Source organism: Pungitius pungitius, chromosome 21 (genome assembly GCF_949316345.1).
Source record: "Pungitius pungitius chromosome 21, fPunPun2.1, whole genome shotgun sequence".
Classification (NCBI taxonomy): Eukaryota; Metazoa; Chordata; class Actinopteri; order Perciformes; family Gasterosteidae; genus Pungitius; species Pungitius pungitius.
The window spans coordinates 14,771,103-14,789,875 of NC_084920.1; the positions used below are offsets into that span (position 1 = coordinate 14,771,103).

The 18,773-nt window shown below is 48.0% G+C and overlaps 1 protein-coding gene across 3 annotated transcripts in view; it reads left to right on the forward strand.

Annotated features, from left to right (window-relative positions):
* Positions 1-18,773, forward strand: part of etv4 (ETS variant transcription factor 4) — a 28,690-nt gene that overhangs the window by 6,874 nt on the left and 3,043 nt on the right. The window contains exons 1-5 of one of the 3 annotated variants that reach the window (XM_037463775.2): positions 12,952-13,044; positions 14,475-14,604; positions 14,876-15,070; positions 15,228-15,634; positions 18,096-18,164. In XM_037463775.2, the coding sequence (XP_037319672.2) occupies positions 14,934-15,070; positions 15,228-15,634; positions 18,096-18,164 (613 nt within the window). In that variant the 5' untranslated portion in view covers positions 12,952-13,044; positions 14,475-14,604; positions 14,876-14,933. The other 2 variants (XM_037463774.2, XM_037463772.2) reach the window with 2 other exon arrangements.

Genomic DNA, 18,773 nt, shown 5'->3' on the forward strand with positions numbered 1-18,773 from the left:
CCCCCGCGAGCCTCCATTCAGGTGTCAGTCACTTCTCTCTTTGTGTTTGTTCTAAATTGTGCTCCTGGTTTATTAAAAGTAATATAAAGTAGTCGTAGTAGGCTAAAAGGAATTCTCAGTCTGGTGTGCTTTAAGAAAAGAGAAAAAAAGCAGGTGACTCACCTGTTGTTGGAAACTCAGACGCAGATACAAAAAATTCCCAGGTGAGTGGAATATAATTGTTGCTTCCATTGAAAACGGCGCCCAGGTATCATTAAACATTGTTGTTTACCGAGTCAGGTTGTTACCTGCAAGGGTGCGGTGTTTAGACTGAGTGGGGGGGGGGGCAGAGAAAAGAGAGACAAAAACACAGCAACATGTAGGAATGCTAGATTGGGGAGTGGGTCCAGGGGGGGGGGGGGGGCGGAGGAGGGATTGTGCAATACCTGCACATCTGTTAAATCTATCTCATCTGGCTCATTCCCTCTCAGTTCACTGCTAACAAGCGTGCTCTGTCTGAGGGAAGGTTATGCAAACATGTGACTTTTATGTACTTGCTGACGTGTGTGTGTGTGTGTGTGTGTATATAGATAATTGAGCCATAGTTTCCCCATCGAGTTGAAGCGCTCACACTGCAGCCTCGAGTCACTCTTTTCTGTCTCTGCTCATCTAGACGAGGTGGGGATTATTCAGGTTTTGGAATTGACAGCACCTTTTTTTGGGGGGGGGGGGGGGTTATCCGTCGCCCTGACGCTGGGCTGTCGGAGGGGATTCCTTTGTCTGTTCCCGCCCAGTGTTGGGGGGGGGGGGGGGGGTGAAAACACACACAGGTGTCCGTGAAATGAATGGTGCGAGCGCTTGGTTAGAATAGTTTGAACGGTGGGTTTTTTGAGGCCGTTCCTCTTTGTCCAAATACGCTGTTTACACTCGAGAGATGTGACCCATTCATACATTCTCCTCCCTGTGTGCCTAAGAGGAAGTGTGCCTCTCCATTACCCCCCCTCCCCCCTCCCCTCCCTGCTCTCTTGCACTCGTCTGCTGCTCTCTCCTTCGGTCTTCATTCATAAAAAAAAAAGCCCTACAGTACTACAGACCCCCCCCCCCCCCGCCTTTCCCCTTCTCTCCAAGTGGATACTCCAAACCCCTCCCTCCCTTCCTGTGTCTGTACAAACTAAGTTGAATTCGAAAATCTGGACGACCGCTTTTTTTCTTTCTCTCCACACACACACACACACACACACACACACACACACACACACACACACACACACACACACACACACACATTGAGTGTTCCAAGATGTGAACTAATCCAGCGATTTTGGAGCTGTGTGGGACGATTGTTTAGTTTGGTGCCTTGCAGTAATTATATATATATATATATATGGTGATAGAAAACGTTTACAGTGCTTTTCAGAAAGGCACTTTGAGCTGAATTGAGAGGGGAAAAAAAAGTGTTCCTCTTCTCTTTTGATATCGTATCTCACTCCCCCCCCGTGTGTGTACTCGTTTGTTATAAAATACAATGCAGAGAATTATATTTAAATATAATCTTCACAAATATCTTTAGTTCACTATCACATAAAACCAGACAAAAACCATCAGTTTACGGCAGTAAAATCAAATAACGTGTAGTGTTTTTGTGTTAAGACAAAGACAAAGAGGGAGAACCTCTCTGTTCCGCTTTGTCATGAATTCACAGCCCTCCGCTTGTTTTGGGCTGTTTTTCTGGGATCGGAACCCGGCCCAATCAGGCCCCGCTTCAGAGCGTGGGCCGATGGGTGAGTCGAGCCCCCCCCCCCCCCCCCCCCCTCCCCCTCCCAACTCCCTGCCTCCCAGGAAGGGAAACATGCAGCTCTGTGTTCTCCACTTTCCAAAATACAGCTGCTATGCAACAAAGTGCACCAAACAGCCAGGTGTCCCAATGGATACGTCTGTGTCTGTCTCTCTGTTCTTCGTCTTGGTCTCTCTCTCTCTCTCTCTCTCTCTCTCTCTCTCTCTCTCTCTCTCTCTCTCTCTCTCTCTGTCTCTCTCTCTCTCTCTCTCTCTCTCTCTCTCTCTCTCTCTGTCTCTTTGTCTCTTTGTCTTTCCATGGAGACGAGGACTCCGTGTTTTGTTGGGATGTTTTTAGTTTTGCTTAAAATGGTTGATTTCTCTTTACGTGAAGAGACCATTTCTTCTGACAGCCTCTCGTCCACTTCCCCCGTGTGCACACATAAACACACAGTTGTCCTGGTACAGACACACACACACACAAACTTCAGTCCGGCAGTTTTATGAATGGGTTGGTTGTGAGAGACTGGCTGAGGCAGCAGATTGAGTTGAGGGGAGTGAACCTTCATTCATGACATGGTGGGGGAGGGTCGGGGGGGGGGGCACCAGCACCTAAAGAGAGGCGGCGGCCTCTTTTTCAACCTTCATCTCACTGCAAAATGTTTTTCAAGATCTGAAGTTTTTCGAAGAGAATGTAACTTTTCCTCTTTGGTTTAGTGGCGATTTGGCACATTTTTACAGAGCTTCTTTTGTCTTTTTTTTGCTTTTTTAAATTTTTTTAGGAAACCCTAAAAACCACAGCCCCAAAAACCCACTGCGAGTTCACAACAGTATTTGGTCATCTTTAGTCGATCCAATCCAATAAAATAAAGAGTTTGTAGAGGCCAGGCCTGCAGAGAAATGTGTGTTTAACAGCTTCAGTGGGGAAGTAAAAGCTCTTCTGCGTGTTGATTCAGAGCAGCTCCGTCGGCGGGGGGGGGCAGGGGGGGGGGGGGGGGGGGGGTTACAGCCCCAGTGTCAGCGGCATAGCTTTGTGAATGGATGGCACTGTGTGTTTTTATTACAGGAGAGCGGTGTGTGTGTGTGTGTCCCTGCGTTGGTTTGGGGTTTTTTTTCTTCTTTTTTCGGGGGGGGGTCGGTCCTGCCCTCTGCAGCTGGAGGTGTTTTCTCTTCCAGAGACCAAAGACGGCCGCAGATGCTGCAAAAGAGTCTGGGGCGAGGCCCTAAAAACCAAGTTGAACTTGCCGCAGGTGTTGATAAGACGACAGGGAGGTGAAGTACGGACACGTTGGACGTGGTCGTCCTTTAAATGTCTGAAAGGTGGAAAAATGAAGCAATTGCGGGAAAAAAAAGGGCTGATAGCCAGAAAAAGTTGTTTGCCAAACTGTCTGTTTCAGTCAGTCAGTCAGAGTTCAAAATGGAGGCTCAGTCAGGGGTTCAAACCAGTGGTGCAGTGCAGACACGGCGTTTTATTAGAACGATGCATCAATCGGATTGTTGTGCTTTTTGAAAACGGGCTTTAGTTCTGCTGCCGGTTCCCTCTGCAGATTTAGACCTTTTGTTGTGTTTTAACTTTTAATTGACAACATCGGCAAGGGCGGCGGGGCGTCTGAATGCGTGTCCTCTTATCCCCATGTGGACGATTGTGTCCCTCTGGTTTCTATGGCGACGGTTTGTCCACCTTGCTCTAGACGGCTGTTGTTGTATTGGAACACTTTGAAGTCCATAATGGAAATGATATATATATATATATTTTTAAGAGTTGTTGTTTTTTTGGCCTATTCCGATCTCCTAGTTTTCCACTTTCGGATGCTCGACAATCCAACGCACACACACACACACACACACGCGCACACACACACACACACACACACACACACACACACACACACACACACACACACACACACTGCATGTGAGAGGAGGAGGGGAACCTGATGGGGACCTGCTGACACAGGCCGCTAGGTGTGTAGAGCGAGCTGAGAGGCAGCACAGGGCGCCATCGATCCCTCGCTGATCCCAGAGAGGAGGAGGAGGAGGAGGAGGAGGAGGAGGAGGAGGGGGGTCATCGATGACTTGATAGAGATAAAGCCCAGATAAATCAGCATGAAGGCAGAGAGGGGAAGGAGGGGGGCCGAGGGGGGGCGAGCGGGTCAAACGGGCCGTCAAGAATGACAGGAGAGATCCGTGATCCAAAAAAAAGGGAGGGAAGGTGAAAGGAGGGTGATGTGGGAGGAGGGAGGGGGGGAGCTCTGTGCCGATAATTTCAATGTGTGTGTGTGTGTGTGTGTGTGTGTGTGTGTGTTTGTGTGTGTGTGTGTGTGTGTGTGTGTGTGTGTGTGTGTGTGTGTGTGTGTGTGTGTGTGTGTGTGTGTTATATCTCCTCCTGATAAGACGGATTGCGCCTTGAAACGCCTGCTGGAAACACACTTCCACTCATTCATTGCCACAAAGAAGGAATAAACAAATAAAACACTGCGCGCGCGCACACACACACACACACACACACACACACACCTGATTCACGTCCACGATACCCTGGTGGGGGCTGTGCGAGCTCATTGTATCATTTCAGTAACAGCATGGGGGTGGGGGGGTGGATCGATCGCCACATTAAGAGGGGACAGCTATATTGGGGGCTGAGGGATTGAGAGAGAGAGGAGTCAATATTGAGCCAGATGAATTACATTCCCCCCCTCGCTTGTGACGGGCTGCCTCTCTCGCCTCACATGTCCCGGGACGGGATGAATTGTGCCGGATCCACTAAACGGCGATGCAGCAGGGAGATTTATGACTGGTCAATGGCCATTTATTAAAAAAAAAAGCCAACGCGGCACAATTTGAAAGGGAAGAGGGCAACAGGGATAACGTGAGATGTCAGAACGTTTACCGATTTTAAAATACCAACACAACGGAAACATAGTTTATTATTATCATTGTTTGTCTTTAACAATATTACGGTTGTGTAAAACGTATTTATGGACATTTCTATTTTCCTGCCTTTGCTAATGCTGAATAATTGTATAACAGGGGTTTAAATAGTATTCTTTGTCCGTGGCTGACCCAATGCTATCTAGATCATTGAGTAGACACAAAGCTCAAGGTACAGCGGTTCTTTTGGGGGGAGGGGGGGGGAAGAAAAAGGCTGATGGCACTATTTTTATAACCAGAACATCCCCATCACTTCAGATAGATAATGCAATCGATTCCCAGTTGACCGAAGGGAAGTGAAACCTCGATGTTTGCAGAAAAATGTATCGTGCCACTGACTTTCCCACTGTGTGTGTGTGTGTGTGTGTGTGTGTGTGTGTGTGTGTGTGTGTGTGTGTGTGTGTGTGTGTGTGTGTGTGTGTGTGTGTGTGTGTGTGTGTGTGTGTGTGTTCCTGATTTTGCCGTGACCGAAGAAGCGCACACACATGTCCAGAACGTGTTTCCCTGCATCGGTGGAATGACTGGATACACTCTGCAGTCATAAAGTCTGGTTCATATTGTACTGGCTTCCTCTCTTCACCCCCCCCCCCCCCCCACTCTCTGTTCTGTCTCTGTCTGAGTTCTTCCAATGAACTGTAACCCACAAAGCCAAAACACGTTCATACACACATCAGAAACAGAGAACCACCCGAATCTGGCATTTGTCTTACCTTATGAAACATATACTTCCTCGTTTCTTTCAAATTGATGTGGTTCTTTTTGGTCTTGGAAGAAAAACAGCAACATTTGTACATAAGTTACTGTAACCATCTGCTGTATTGCTAGATTTAAGGTGTCAGCATATACTAATTTAATTCTATAGCACTGTGGTATTTTTTATATTCAACTGAAGATATCCAGCCATTGACGAGTTAATTTAAGCTGCCCACTTGGGTTTAATGAAGTTCGGGTTTGATTCAGATGTAGGTGCATTTAAAATGGTGCCCAGCAGACAGTTTGGAAATGATTAAAGGCCAATGGTCATACGAGTCTGGGGGGGGTAAAGTCCCACCTAGAGGCAACATACCAAAAGTGGTTTTCTGTGGAAATGATCAATGAAAAAGATGATTATTATTCTGGATTAATGTTTGAAACAAAAGTTCTTGGCCATTCTCATTATTACTCAATTTAAGATCAGTGGAAGAATATATTTTTGGAGTTAGGGCCGGGACTTTAGCGCGTTAATTACGATCAATTAATTACAATGTGAATTAAGATGAATTAAATACACAAAAAATAACACATTAAACGTTTTTAACGCATTTTTTGCACCGCGGAACGTTTCTCACTGGATGAGTTTCAGAGGACCGATTATACTGGAGCACCAACTAGCGTTCGTGACTTCAGACAACAACAAACCACAGTGAACATGAACGAAGAAGCTGACGAGACCGTGTCGGTTGGCCTCGTGAATGGGAAATCTTATTATAATAAACACACGGATGGAAGCGTCGATAAGAGCGTGGTTGTGTGCAAGCTGTGCAACAAGGAATTCACATCGAGCCTCAAGTATCACCTCAACGCAAAACAATTATCAGCTAGCGTGGACGTACAAGGACCCACATCCAACCCACACTGCACCAGATGACTGGTTTAAGGACCAGGGTAACTAAGTCCACGTCTGAAAAAATAACCAATGTTCGGAATGTACTTGAAAGTATTGGTCTACTTAAAAAAACATAGTTTACAGAAGGTCTACTTACCTATAGGCTACCTGAATTTCTGAAAGTACTATATTTCTAAATATGCTATTTCTACACTTGGAATTGGTTGAACAAAAATAAAAATCCATGTGAAAAAAATTACTTCTCACTGTTCTCAGGTCAAATAATTATGCAATTAAAATGCGATTAATTTTGATTAATTAATTACAACGCCTCTAATTAGATTAATATTTTTAATCGAGTCCCGGCCCTAATAATATATATATATATATTATATTATATATATTGATCTTACATATATTTTTTATAATGTTTTACCTATTTAAAAATAAACTTTTCTGTGAAATCTTTTGACCCTACATATTTTGACTTTTTCCAGAATATTTTTTTTTCCGATGACATGACTGGAATGATCTTAGATGGAGCAACCTACACGTCCCTGTCACTAAATTTCTGTACTTAAAACCTTATCTGGGTTCAACCCTCAAGGGACATGGTGGCTCTTCCTAAATCCTTTTTTAGTTTTGGGTAACTGACATTTATAAAAAATCATAATGGGATATTGCCCCAGAGACGGATTGGTGCATCTTGGAGGATCAACCATGCTATTCATCCTTCCTGCATTGGTAAAGGCACAAGTGAGTTGAATTTGAATGTAACAGAATTGGAGGGTGGATGCACTAAAAAGGGTAAACAAATCTACACCCTGTGCCAGACTGTCAGTTTAAGGTTGTCCACAGGATGCCCTGAAGTAGACAAACATGGGATTGTCTTGAAAAATGCCCTCAGAGGCTGTAATAAGTTTCATGTCAGTGTGACCACTGAATGAGACACATCTGCTCATCTTTACTTACTCATCCGGCCTTCTCTCCCGTCAAAACCCGGATTCGGACTCCGATGGAAATCCTCGCCAACATTATGTCAACGTCCGTTTTAAAGTAGTGTAATGAGCTGAGTTAAAGTTATTAGTTAATCAGTTATGCAGATGTTGCATGTGTTCACGTTATGCTCTGTTACCAGCTGTAGTTACGCGAGACAACCCGAGTTTTGGGGGGCCGTGTATGCGGAAGTGTTCGTTAGGCGTGGTGACGGCCAACAGTGACCGAAGTTGAGTTGTTTTATATAAATAAATGCAGCGGAGTTGCAAGCCAGTCATCGCCTCCTTATTTACGCTGCAGCATTGGGGTGAGCGTTACAGTACTATAACACAGTCACAGTCGATCCACCATTACCCTTCCCTTCGTAGTCTAGGTCTGTGAGGCAGCGCACCATCACCCAGGGTTCCCCGTCCCCACTATAATAAAAGGACTCGAAATGACTCGAAACTAAAATGGTACGACTTGTGACTCGACTTGAGACTTGTTGGCTTTGACTTGTGACTCGACTTGGGACTTGCTTCGTCTTTGACTCGACTTGACTCGGGACTCGAGGGCAATGACTTGAGACTTGCTTGTGACTTGCATAACAGTGACTTGTTCCCACCTCTGCTATGTAGCATGGCTAATATGTGCTAAAAGGCTAAAGCAAAGCAATTAACATCAAATTCAATTCAGTAGCAAAAGATTCTTCATCATTCTTGACAATGCCATCATAACTCAAGTGAACGCGCCGTGTGTTTCTGCATAACCCCTAGGGTTCACTTCTCCGAAACAACCGTGGGGACAATGCCCCCACTACTACCTCCGCGGCAGTGTGCTCAAGACTTGGCACGAGCGGGATTTGAACCCACTGGCGGTGCACACAGAGGCTTCTGGGCTCTAGCTTGCACCCCTACACTACCAGTCCTGGTCACATTTTGGCAACTTTGATTCTCCTATTTAACCTTGAGCATGTGAGTTAAACCTCAAAAATCTTTTTAAATGCTTTTTCCTCATCTGGGCTTGAACCATCAACCTTCAAGTGCAGTGCAGGGGCTTATGTCAGCAGCTCTTCCACTGTGCTACTTCACCACACACTGACCAACCCTTTGTTTGTTGTATTTAACCTTGAGATTGCTACTCAAACCTGAAGTAAAGCCAAAGGCTCAAAACCAAGAGTGGGCTTGAACCCACAACCTTGAAATGCAGTGCAGGGGCTTATGTCAGCAGCTCTTCCGCTGTGCTACTTCACCACACACTAACCAACTCTTTGTTTGTTGTATTTAACCTTGAGATTGCTACTCAAACCTGAAGTAAAGCCAAAGGCTCAAACCCAAGACTGGGCTTGAACCCACAACCTTGAAATGCAGTGCAGGCTTGTGGAAGCAGCTCTTCCGCTGTGCTACTTCACCACACACTAACCAACCCTTTGTTTGTTGTATTTAACCTTGAGATTGCTACTCAAACCTGAAGTAAAGCCAAAGGCTCAAACCCAAGAGTGGGCTTGAACCCACAACCTTGAAATGCAGTGCAGGCTTGCGGCAGAAGCTCTTCCGCTGTGCTACTTCACCACACACTAACCAACCCTTTGTTTGTTGTATTTAACCTTGAGATTGCTACTCAAACCTGAAGTAAAGCCAAAGGCTCAAAACCAAGAGTGGGCTTGAACCCACAACCTTGAAATGCAGTGCAGGGGCTTATGTCAGCAGCTCTTCCGCTGTGCTACTTCACCACACACTAACCAACTCTTTGTTTGTTGTATTTAACCTTGAGATTGCTACTCAAACCTGAAGTAAAGCCAAAGGCTCAAACCCAAGACTGGGCTTGAACCCACAACCTTGAAATGCAGTGCAGGCTTGTGGAAGCAGCTCTTCCGCTGTGCTACTTCACCACACACTAACCAACCCTTTGTTTGTTGTATTTAACCTTGAGATTGCTACTCAAACCTGAAGTAAAGCCAAAGGCTCAAACCCAAGAGTGGGCTTGAACCCACAACCTTGAAATGCAGTGCAGGCTTGCGGCAGAAGCTCTTCCGCTGTGCTACTTCACCACACACTAACCAACCCTTTGTTTGTTGTATTTAACCTTGAGATTGCTACTCAAACCTGAAGTAAAGCCAAAGGCTCAAACCCAAGACTGGGCTTGAACCCACAACCTTGAAATGCAGTGCAGGCTTGTGGAAGCAGCTCTTCCGCTGTGCTACTTCACCACACACTAACCAACCCTTTGTTTGTTGTATTTAACCTTGAGATTGCTACTCAAACCTGAAGTAAAGCCAAAGGCTCAAACCCAAGAGTGGGCTTGAACCCACAACCTTGAAATGCAGTGCAGGCTTGCGGCAGAAGCTCTTCCGCTGTGCTACTTCACCACACACTAACCAACCCTTTGTTTGTTGTATTTAACCTTGAGATTGCTACTCAAACCTGAAGTAAAGCCAAAGGCTCAAAACCAAGAGTGGGCTTGAACCCACAACCTTGAAATGCAGTGCAGGGGCTTATGTCATTAGCTCTTCCGCTGTGCTACTTCACCACACACTAACCAACCCTTTGTTTGTTGTATTTAACCTTGAGATTGCTACTCAAACCTGAAGTAAAGCCAAAGGCTCAAACCCAAGACTGGGCTTGAACCCACAACCTACAGGGTAAGGACAGTAGCTCCTCAGCTCTTGTGCTGCACTACCTCACCATGGACAAATTAAATTTCTGTTTCTCGTATTTAACCTTGAGACTGCTACTCAAACCTCAAAACTCTTTCAAAGCAGAAGTGATGTCTGCATGAAGGGGCATGAACCCACAACTTCAGACACCAGGTTGGAGCCTGCAGCCCTTCAGTTGTTCCCTTGTGCTATTCAAGCACATGCCTCATTGTGTCCGTTTTCCATATTAGACCTTGGGATTGTTTACGAAACCTCAAAACTGTTTCAAAGTTTACAGTTTGAAGCCCTGACTGCAACCAAACCCTCCTTCTGAGAGAGCAGGTTTGAACTGAGGATCCTCCACACTTCAGCCTTCCTGCTATCTCCCTGCACTGTTCCACCACACACCTGTTGATGCTTTTGAATCCAACCTCAATTCTCATAGATTCTCAGGCTGGAATCCACAACCGTTCCATAATATTTTTAATCGAGTCCCGGCCCTAATATATATATATATAATATATATATATATATAACTCACTGTTAGATCCATTACTTTATTTCTTTGTAACATGTGTCACTGATTTTGAGCTAAAGTCATCAGTTGAAAGTAGACTGAAATCCTTGTTCCTGTCCCTGTGAAGTAACGTTAATAATGTGTCGCGCTCTCTGGGTGAAGCTCAGGAAATCTGACGCATTATCAGCTTTTAATTCAAGCGTTTACTGTCCATCAAAAACAAAACCCTGTAATTAAACCTAAACTTGGAAAGTACACGTAAGCCCAGCTAACTGATGTTTTGACTGTCGAATACAAATGACACTGCTGCTTTGGCTCTTCCCCTCTTCACCCCCCCCCCCACAATGCAGCCATCGGCAACTGAAGCAATTTACAGGCCATGTGTGAAACAATAACTTCCTTTTTTTTTTTTTAAACCATTGTAGCATAATCGGCCTCCTTGTCCTCATTGATCCGATGGCCACATAAGGGATCAATTGGCAGGGCCAGTGGAACCAGGTGTGGCCTGTGGAAAGGCCTTCAGTGTGCGAGCGTGTCGAGGCCCTGCTCTGCGTCTCCCCCCCTCTCCCCCCTCCCCCCCCTCCCCCCTGCTAGGGTCCCTGTGAGAGTACAGCTTGTGTTTGTGTGATTGGACCCATTTAGGAGAGTATTTACGTCACGCGTCCCATGTTTTTTTTTTTTTTCGGGTTTAATACAGAATCCAGTCACCCTGTTTGACACCGGGGGGGGGCTTGTTTCCAGTGAGTTACTGCGAGCGAGGCCTGTCGTGGCCTGCAGACTTCCAGAGGCTTAAGACTTGGCCACGTGCGCACATATAAACATCCAATGTAAGACTCTCCAGATCCGCCGCTGTCTTCGTGGATTGGATTTCCCTCCACGAGTCCCTTTTAATGGATGGAAGTCCACTCAGATGTGGGAGTTCACGGCGAGGTCTCGTCAAACGGCGAGGTCTCGTCAAACGGCCGCCTCCCAAGTGATTTTTAAAGTGTTTCGGGTTTCCGTGCTTGAGAGTTCAGTCCCAAATGTGTCAACATTCTGAAAGTATACCAATCAAATGCTTTAATGTTTTCATCCGATGGCGGCACCATCTGCGTGCAAACCAACCTCCGCCCCCCCCCCCCATCCCTCCCCCCCTTCACGAGTTGTTGTAGTGGATCGCTCTGTCCGCACCATTTGTGTTTTCTACAAATCCCATCGGAATCCCAGAGTGTTTCCTGACGTGTTCACACTGCCTCCGTATGGCTCAGCTGAGGGGCCCATTATGTAGAGGAGTGTGTGTGTGTGTGTGGGGGGGGGCATCCCTGCGATGTGTTTGTGGTGAGTGTCTGTTGAATGGGACCCCCCCCCCCACCCCCCATGTAATGATCCCTCTACTTCCTAAAGCACTCAACCATGACCATCACCTTTCACCCTGCATCCTCCCCCTCTAAGAACCAACATTTACATATGTTAAAGTCCATCTCCACCCTGCTTTCAGCTGGGGGGGGGGGGTCATCTCCATGCCCAGCGCTCTTAACGGGGGAGGGAATGGGAGATGGCAAAGCATACCACAGTTTAAGGCGGGAGGAGATAAGAAGAGAGCGAATGTTCTAGGGAAGGAGAGGCCTTTGACCTTCTCCGCTGGCTGGGAATCGGCCCAAAGCTCCAGGAGACAGAAGATGGGGTCGAGTGCTCGGATACAGGCGTGTTCCTCAGTGTCCAATCTGTGTTATCTCACAAGTGTCTGTTTTAAAAGGCGCCGGCTGTTGTGTACAGTATCTGTCGTTCCGCTTCCAAACAGCTTCCAGGTTCCTCGACCCTGTTCTTGAATTCATGGGCTGACTCCGTTCTTAAGTTCACGAACCGTGAAGTATGAGGATGGCTGTGAAAGGGTGATGTAACACTTCACCGAGCAGTAAAGATGGTCTCATTGCCCCCCCCCCCCCCCCCCCCCCAAATGAAAGCAGGAAGCGACGGGGGGAACTGAAGAACATAACTCTCCCTCCACCGTATAAACTTCTGCAGCAAATTTGACATCATTTGGGAAACTTGAGATCAGCTGCAAAGGGTTGGTTAGAAGTTTGGTGGAGACCAGAGTTCAGGTGGACGTGGTTCGTGCTGTAGCTCTGCCCCCGAAGCCCCCGAAGCCCCCGAAGCCCCCGAAGCTGTACCCAAAGAGCCTCTTGCATTTCGGTTGACTCGCGTTGTCTAAAATGTTCAGTTTTAAAATGTTCAATTTTTAGTTCCTTTTGCAAGCGACGCAGCGCACAACAAACACGACACGCGGCCCCAAAGCTCGTTTACCAGATTAATGAATTAACAGACACACACACACACACACACTCCATTCTTTTTGAAATGGAACATCCTCATAAACCCGAGAGCCACATCAAGGGAAATATTTTCCTGCCAATCGCATTAGTGGCTCCACTCGGCTGCACCGTGAGTGTTCCCCCTCCGAGGAGTGTTTGCAGTTCATGACCATGGAAGAGAAAGGGAGGGAGGCGGGGGGGGGGGGGGGGGGGGGGGGGCAGGCAGGCAGTGTCAATAGACAAACACACTAGTATTATTAGAGCGCCAGTCATGTGCCACCCTCTGCGTAGCGGCAGACGCTCCGTCGGAGACTTAAAGGAAGGCTGGAATCCCGTCGCGTCTGTCTGGGAAATCTGGGTAAAAGCTCCTTTTAATCCCGTTGATCCGCCGCTAAAGCCGACACTTCCTCACCTGCCCGCCTGCCACGGGAGAGCGAGCACAGGCCCGCGGTGACGTGATGACGGATGACTGTTGCACTCTCCGTTTTTTTTATCGCCGTGTCCGTTCCTCCGAGGCGGAGGCCGGATGAGAACGGAAGGGTGAAATAAACATCTGAAGGGTGAGAAGGATCTTTCTACTTGAACTGCTGTCATTCTACTACTGCGTTTTTACCTTTTCTATTCATTCATTTTCATAGTTTAATCTTTTTTTATGTTAATTAATTCCACCCAACTTCATGCATTTGGAGGTTTGAGGGGAAATGATCCTCATGGCAGTTTGTCTTCATTCACCACGATGATCCTTCTTCACTTTATCTCTTGTCTCAGTGAACCAGTTTCTCTCCGGCCTTCCTCAGGCGGCCAAACCCTTTTTTTTTGTTTTTGTGAATGGACGTCGGTGTGTAATTACCTGAGCGCTGAGCTTTCAGTGTGGCCTGCTCCGTCAGTCACACACACACAAATAAGCATGCGCGCGCGCAGCACGCACATAAATACAGCCCCCCCCCCCCCCCCCAGCTGGAAGTGCACAGCTGCTGCTGTTTACCCTGTCGGGACCAGAAAAACATCCTGTGCAGTTCTCCCGGGTGAAAACCTCCCCTCACATAATAAACACGAGCCCTCTGCACAGTTTGAAGCTCCACTTTGGGTGGTTTCTGTGGCCATCAAGGCAAAAGGTCCCCTGCAGCAGTTCAGCTTGATGGACAGCTCCGTGTGCTGGGGATTGGAACGGATGTCTTTTGAGAGGGGGGGGGGGGGGGGGGTTTGCAGAAATGTTGTCCAATGTTTTGGTCCTTTTTTGAGGACAAACGTGGCGTCGTCCTTGATGGCGTCTCAGCTCCGAGGCCAAAAAACAAAGCTCACGAGGGGATGTGGCTAAAAAAACATCTGGATACCAACAGGCAAGAATGCAGCGCCTCCATCGGCGCATGTGCCGCTCCAGCCGAGGTGTGACCTTTGACTTCATCGCTCCACACGCACGTCTCTCTCTTGTTTACCTTTTTTTTTTGCCGCTCGACTTTGACCGAGGAGGTTTTGGCTGCTGTTGTGTCTGGAAGAAAAGTGGGCGAGGACACTTTGTGTTTCCAAAGGACTGCTGGAATGCTGTGTGCGTTTGTTTGTGTGCGTGCGCGTTTGTGCGTGTGTGTGTTTTGCAGTCAAACAGTCACTTAAGCATTTTGCGCTGGCACGTAAAAGAGATTTGTGTGCAAACGGAGGTGTTTTCTTTTGTGTTGGAGCTCAGCGGGCGTAGTATCGGGGGCGGGGCCCAATGGGGAGAGAGCACGCGACGCCCTGTTTGTGTGCGTTCCAACCGTTATGTCTGTCCTCTCCTTTTGTTGTCTCTTGTAGCGGTGGCCTTTCACAGCCCTCCAGTCACCATCAAGAAGGAGCCGCAGAGCCCGGGCTCCGACCCCAGCCAGTCCTGTAGCCACAAGCAGAGCTTCAGCTACCCGGGTGGGGAGCAGTGCCTTTATGCCAGGTGAAGAAGTGCATGTCGATGGAACCGTTTGGTCTCCAAAATGTTTGCAGTGCTCCAGTGATGTTTCTATCCTGCAGTTTTTTTTGTCATCCTTTCTTCAATTTCTTTTTCCAAATAAGCAAGGGGAAAACGATTTGTCAGTTAATTTAATTTTGGGCCCCTAATGCAAAACGCCGATTAATTGTCTCTACGCATGATGACTGTCACGCGCGACCCCGCCGTCCCACGTGCCTTTAATGCGTGAACTCACCGGCGTCGTCGTGTCTTCCAGTGCCTATGAGCAGAAAAGGGCCGCAGGAGGAGCCAGGAGCTCCTGCCCTGGGACCCCCATGTCTCCCATGCAGCAGCAGCAGCAGCAGCATTACTCCCCAAAACCTGCCACGGCCGGACGGCCCGACGCCGGCTACATGAACCCCGCTGCCACCTCCCAGCCGTTGCCCAGCAACAGTTACCCCATCAACGCCAGGTGAAGCAGCACGCAGGGCAGCAGGCGCCATTTAGTTAAAAGTGATGGGAAATATCAGGCATAACATGTTCTTAATATGCTTGTATTATACATACATTGTTTTATGTAATACATCGTTAAAACCCATCCTGAGATGAGCTGCTGTGTTATTTCTCAGCTCCAGGTACCAGGGCCCCTCAGGAGACCCCATGTGTCCCCAGTTCCCGCCACCAGGCCAGGCCTTTCAACGCATGCCATCTGCCCCAGCGGGTCATGGCGGCGGCGGAGCTGGTGGAGGTCCGGGGGGCGGGGGTGGCGGAGGAGGAGGAGGAGGAGGAGGAGGAGGAGGTTATCATCGGCAGCACTCTGACCCCTGCATGCCCTACCTGCAGCAGAGCTTTAAGCAGGAATACCTGGACCCGTTGTACGAGCGGGCGGCCCACATGGCGGGGCCTGGGCACAGGAGCGGACCGGGACACGGGCACGGACCCCACCCCCACCCGCACCCCCATCCCCACCCGCACAGGTTCCCACCAGCCCACATGATGGTGAAGCAGGAGCCCACAGACTACACCTACGAACCTGGTGAGTGATGATGTCATTGCAGGAGTTTTAATGCACAAACTATGTACATATATGTTTCTAATGTACTGATCGGATTGAGTCCATGAAATATCAGTACTTTTCACTTTAATAATAACATAGAATGACCGAACGCTGCATATTCTGCCATTTAGAGGCAAATGTTTATTGAATTAGTAACGCATCCTATTCTGAAGGTTCCTCACTGTGTGTTTTGGGTTGTAGAGACCGAACAAAATGGCCGCATACGTTTGATGTGTTTGTGAACACGACAATACAACAACGCGTGTACCTGTGCACCAAAGCTGGGATCCTAATAATGCTTCATAAGGAGGGCTTTGAGATGATCACAAGCTGTCTGTGTGCAAAGTGCAGAACAAAATGTCCAAAAGGCAAACAAACTTCTTCACTGTATCCTCCCCCCCCCCCCCCCCTCCTCCAAACCTCCTCCCTTCAACCCTGACACTCTGCAAAGGAAAAGAAAAATATTTTTCTCTCCTGCAGCTACACTCCTCCCTTCTTCCTTACCCCCCCCCCCTTCCCCCCTCCCCCCACCTCCCTCTGAGAGAGAGAGAGATAGTCTGAGGAATTTCATTGAGAAAATGGAGGGCACTGGAAAGACTAGAGTCCCTGGTGGAGCGCTGGGGGGTCTCAGGTTGCACCGGCGGCTTCCTTTTTCTGCAGGCAGATGAACTCCTAATGGAAAAATGAGCGCGGCCGCAGTAACCGGAACCTCCAACGGGCCGGGCTTTGGGAGAGCGGGGTGAGGGGAGGCTGCGGAGTGGGTGCGGGGGGGGGGGGGGAGGGAGTGGGGGTGCAGGGGCGGAGTCGGAGTCGCACAGGAAGCCTCTTCTCGCCTCTCTGAATCTCAAACTACAAGGCGGCAGGGGGGAGGGTGGAGGGGGGGGGTAAATGTAACTCGTTCACCTGCATCCAAGCTGCCATGCGACCTAAAAGCGATCGTGCACGTGCACGTGTGGCTGCCTTGCAGCATGCATGATTAAAAAAAAAAACAGAATTCTTTTCTCTGGTGTTTTAAAAAAAAATGTAAAACCTGCACCTTTCTGATAGTGGGACCGGACGGCGCTGACAGGGAATCGCTCAGCCTTGGGGAAAAAGAGAGGGAAAAGCGCAGCAGGATGTTGTTCTGTGGATGACTGCTGGGTGGAGGAGAAAGTTAAATTAGGTGCAGTTTCCTCAGAAGTGATTGAGATAAGAGCCTGAGCGACAGCGGAGGCCGATCACACGTGAAAAGATCAGAGTTTATCTCGTGTTTTGTAACAACGCGGCAACACAGTCATTAATGAGATAACCGAGAGGGGCAGAACTACCAGAGCGCTGAATGCTGCAAGAAGAAGGGCCAATGTTTAAGGTGCTTATTTGTAGTTTTTAGAAGGGGGAATAGTCAGCATTCAAATGAAGTTATGTAAATCGAATTAGCAGTGTGGATAAAGACCCTCTTGTTTAATTCAGGCAGTTAATTGAGAAGTTTGCTTCTGAATGCAACAAAACACCCAATTGGTTCATAGAAATGATTGTGGATTATTTCCTGCCAATTTCTAATGTCATTTTGTTCATTTAATATTTAAAAAAAAACAACCCGCCCCATGACCTCAGGTCATTGGCATGCAATGGGCAAACTGTACTTGAGCGCACAAAAGAAGTGGATTGACATAATCGGCGTGCAGAGACAACGCCACGAGTCCTGTGTCCCGTTTCCGAGGCTCCGGACTCGTTGCACAACACAAATTGGGATTCTTTCGCTTAATTGCTGCTTTTGTGTCGCGTGAAAGACACAAAGTGGTCCCGCCAATTAGCGCACAACTAACGGGGCTGCTCTCGCACCCAAATACACCACCACCACCACCGAGTGGGTCGGATTGTTTACAGGATGGTGGAGTGCTGGGTTTGACCCCCCCCCCCCCCCTTATCACGGTCATAGCGCTGCAGCCGCATTCCCTGAGAGTGACTCACGGCCAGAGCCGCAGGCGACGGGCGCCGCCTTTTTTCATTTAGTTTTTTTTTCTCTCTCGTTTCATTCATGCAGTTGACAGATGGGCCCCAAAAAGGGACAAAGGTATACAGAAGAATTTGTTACACCTTTTTTTTCATTTTTCCCAGACGGATACAAAAGGTGAGCGGAGCAGGATGTGAACCACTAAAGTCTTGAAAAAGAACTTGGCTCATAATGCAAATGCAAGTTCTGACTTGCAGGGAGAGTAGTTTAAAGGTTTCTGAGAAGGGAAGATCAAATCTATTTTGGTGAATGCACCTTTGAGTCAGTCAGTCAATAGTCGCCAGGTGAAGCTCTGGTCGGGGGAAGGTGCAGAATTTGTCCTTGCTCAAAGGTGACCACACAAAACATTATTTTTGATACACGTTTACCATCTCAAGCTCCGATTGGGCTTCAAGTGGATCCATTTAAAACGGATTAAATGAACAAAACCTTTGTGTCCCGTTCCAGATGTGCCTGGATGTCCCTCCATGTACCAGCACAGCGAGGGCTACCCGAACCCGCAGCACAGCAACGAAGGTGACGCAACATTTCACATTTGACCCCCCCTTCTCCGAGGCCTCTGCCACTGTTGTTTTTCAGTAGATGTCAGTATTATAATTGCAGGTTCTGCCCCGCGGTGCTTTATCTTCTCTGTGTTTCTATTGGCTCACCGGTGGAGTGTCTGTGTTTCCATTGGCAGAGGCTGTGGCCTCAGCGCTACCTCAAACAACTCCCCCCTTTCTTTATTCTTATTCCCATTGTTGAACCATTTGGTCTCATTCAGATTCTTTTTCACCAAATGAGTGCTGAAGCGCTCTGGCTCTAACTTTGGGAGAAGCCGAGTACCCCCTTATCGGCTCCACGTTGTTCGTGCGTGAAAAAAAGACCCTTGAATCTCTGGCACCGACCCCGTCGCGCGGAGGGTTCGAGGCCCCTCGAGCTCTAATGGCGCATTTCCACCGAGCAGTACGGTACGGTACGGGTCGGGGTCTGTTAACCATGATTTGGTCAACAGTGCCCTTACTTAATAGGCGCGGTATTGGACGGAAAGTAGATTGACGTCATTCGATCGCGCGAACACTGAAAGCTAACCGCAAACAACAATGGAGACATACAGCCGACCCTGTTCTTGCTTCTCGATATGTG